Source organism: Limulus polyphemus, unplaced genomic scaffold (assembly GCF_000517525.1).
Source record: "Limulus polyphemus unplaced genomic scaffold, Limulus_polyphemus-2.1.2 Scaffold4862, whole genome shotgun sequence".
Taxonomy (NCBI): Eukaryota; Metazoa; Arthropoda; class Merostomata; order Xiphosura; family Limulidae; genus Limulus; species Limulus polyphemus.
The window spans coordinates 68,803-71,839 of record NW_013670472.1 but is presented as its reverse complement, the minus strand read 5'-3'; the positions used below and the strand labels follow the sequence as shown (position 1 = coordinate 71,839).

The following is a 3,037-nucleotide window of genomic DNA, read 5'->3' as shown; positions in this document are numbered from 1 at the left end:
GTGTATTACAGGAGACATACATACATACTATTGAGAAAGGGAGCTCCTCATATGTATTACGGGAAGACGATCCACCGGGGGAGGGCGTGTGAGGCAGCGGACCTCCCCATTGTCTGCGTTAAAAAAAATACACACATAAACACACCCAAGTAGCTCAGCGAGAAGTATGAAGGCTTAAAACGGTAAAAACCTGGTTTCGATACTCGTGGTGGACACAGCAGATATAACTGATTGTGTTCCTTAGCGCTTAATAACAAACAAATAGATTGAACATTAAATATATATATCCTCCTTAGTGCTGTACGGCCCCACCTTCTGCCTTTAAGATGTTTTATTAATTTATAAAATTGAATTATTTATGATCAAATCATTTCTCGAAGGAGGAAAGGCTATAATGACTGCAATAATATTCTTATAGAAAACAAACATGCATTTATTGCGTTTTAATTATTAATGTTTTTATTTTTATTAATCTTATTTTTCAAAATTACTATAATTTTGGTGGTGGGGGGCTTTATGTGCCTGGGGTGTAGACGTATGTGTTACTCCATTCTGGCCCTGTCCATACTGAGTCTTTGGTCACGCCAGAAACAAAAAACCGGCAAGGACAGTTCATAGAAAATTCAGTCTACAAAGATAGAGCTCAATTTTTAAACTGAATATTACGTTGTTTCGCGAAGAAATGTTTTCTGCATTTAAAATGCGATTTTGAATGGAAGAAACATGAACTAAGGCTGGGTATCAGCCTCCTCACAGAACAACAAACGGTCTGTTCGAAAATATTTTCTTTATTATGACGTATATGTAAATTTCATCACGAGATGGCGCTATCGACAAGTTCGCTCATCCAACGAGTTAACCAATCAGGAGCTAATGTGTGCAACAAGTACCACATCAACACCGAGCAGCGGGGCAGGAGTGTAAGCACATGGTCGTGTATAAAGTGTGGTTTCTCGTGAAGAGCATTTAACCGATCCACGAACTAGTAACGAAGTTCCAGAAAAGTAGTCTGTAGGAAAGTTTATCGTAATGAAGAAACTTTGAATGAACAAATGAAGGTCGGGATATGTTTCAGGAATTACTTTTCATTCCGAGAAAATCGTATAAATCCACGAACCGATAACTGTGTCGTTCAGAAATACCCTTCAGTGTCATGCTTCAATGCTGCTTCAGGAAGGTTACACCCTCCCCAGACGAGTGTAGTCGCAGTCGTACGCCAGCAGAGCAGTGCTCGAGAATTTGGCTCAGGGTAATACCCTACCTTTTCTTAACAGTGCGGGAACTTTCTTGATTCTAGGTCTATCTTGAGTGTCCCATCGCTTCAAGCTAGTCTTATCTTGGATGCAACAGTCGGAGTACTCTTCGAAATAGTAAGTCGCACCGGAACGAGAGTGCCGAGCAAACAGGTAGCACCGGTCCGGCCACAAAAGGTGTGGCTGTAAGAAAGAAGTTTTGTTCCGTGGTGCTTCACCAATATGTATGTTCAGTTTCAAGGAATAAGACCAATAATTTGTGGTGTTAAAGAGGTTAGAAATACACCACTAACATTTGGAAAGTCGTTGAAAAAGGGGTAAGGAGTTGTTTTAGTGTCGCTTGCATGAAAAAACAAAAAACTGTAGAAATTATAGTTGTGGCGCCCGACATCAGAGACAGGGAATATCTCTTTCCCCCTAAAATAAACCGAAACACATAAAACCCTAACAGTAGTGTACAACTGAAGAATGTTGTATCTGTAGGTAGGTTACCTGTACTTCCACGAGTCATGGTTCGAAGTACGCCAACAATAGACGGCCAACAAAGCAATGAAACGTTTGCCCCTACCCTAGGCATCGATCAAAGAGGAAGCAGCGGAAGACTGGTAAACGGTAACAATATGACACAACATAGAAGTCGGCGGGACAATCCGCCAGTGGATGGATACACTTATGTCGATACTAACCCTAATCCAAATGTTTTACCGGATATACTTAACTCTCATCTTCCACCACCTTATTCCACGCTCCCCCCTCCTTCCATTAGACGTTTACCACCCCCTACCCATCCTCCGCCACCACCCCCAATACTTCATGGACCCCTTGTTCACGCACCCCCTGGGTCTTTGGCTGGAAGCTATCCACATTTACCCATGGGACGATCCGTACGAGGAGGAAGGGGCGGATTTGGTCCCTTCCCTCCACGAGGACGAAATAGATCCTTAATAATAGGAACCACTTGCACCGCCCCAGCAGCCTCCGAGGGTGATGAACCCAAACATTGTTGTGGTGTGATGGTTACTCAAACTGTCAGCATCCGCTGGTTTATTGTGATGATAGCATTCGTAGGCCTTTGTTGTGCTATTGTTGGAACAGTTCTGGGCGCGCTCAAGGCAACAGGACGAGAACACTTAACAGTATCATTGTTAATAATAGGTAAGTCACAGTCGTATAGTTTGTTTGTTTGTTTGTTTGTTTTGTAATTATGCACAAAGCTACACAATGGGCTATCTGTGCTCTGCCCACCACGAGTATCGAAACCCGGTTTCTAGCGTTGTAAGTCCGCAGACATGCCGCTGTGCCACTGGGGGGCCGTATAGTTTGTGGACGTTAATTATGGACTCTCTACTTTGTATTTTTATTTGTTACAAATGATGAAATAGTTTCTTAACTATACTTAAATACTGGAGAAATATAGGACCTTTTATACATGCATAAACTATTTGTTGTTGTTTTTAATATTTTCTTCTTTCACCTGTCAATAATTAACTGTTATTTTCATTTTTACATTCAAGATTTTTGGAAGCCAGAATACGTATTTCATTTTTGTAATAAGTGTAGCCGGTTACATGAATGTAATGATGTCCAATGAATTCCTTTCAAAAGTATAGTTTATCTTTTACGTACTATAATTCTTGAAGGGGATCATTTTGAAAGTTAAACTTTACCAATAAAGTGGATATACTTATAAATCACATCACGTAAAGAAACAGGAAATGGTATCTTCAACTTGATGACGTTGGAAACTTGTCTATGATTTTGTTGTGAATAAAGTATCAATAGTG

The 3,037-nt window shown here is 40.7% G+C and overlaps 1 protein-coding gene across 1 annotated transcript in view; it reads left to right on the top strand.

Moving 5' to 3' along the window:
- Positions 1 to 918: 918 nt before the first annotated feature.
- LOC106471793 overlaps positions 919 to 3,037 on the top strand; it is a 45,785-nt gene continuing 43,666 nt past the window's right edge. Inside the window, exon 1 of the mRNA XM_013932415.2 lies at positions 919 to 2,408. Within this exon, the coding sequence (XP_013787869.1) occupies positions 1,763 to 2,408 (646 nt within the window). The 5' untranslated portion in view covers positions 919 to 1,762. The remainder of the gene's footprint in view (positions 2,409 to 3,037) is intronic.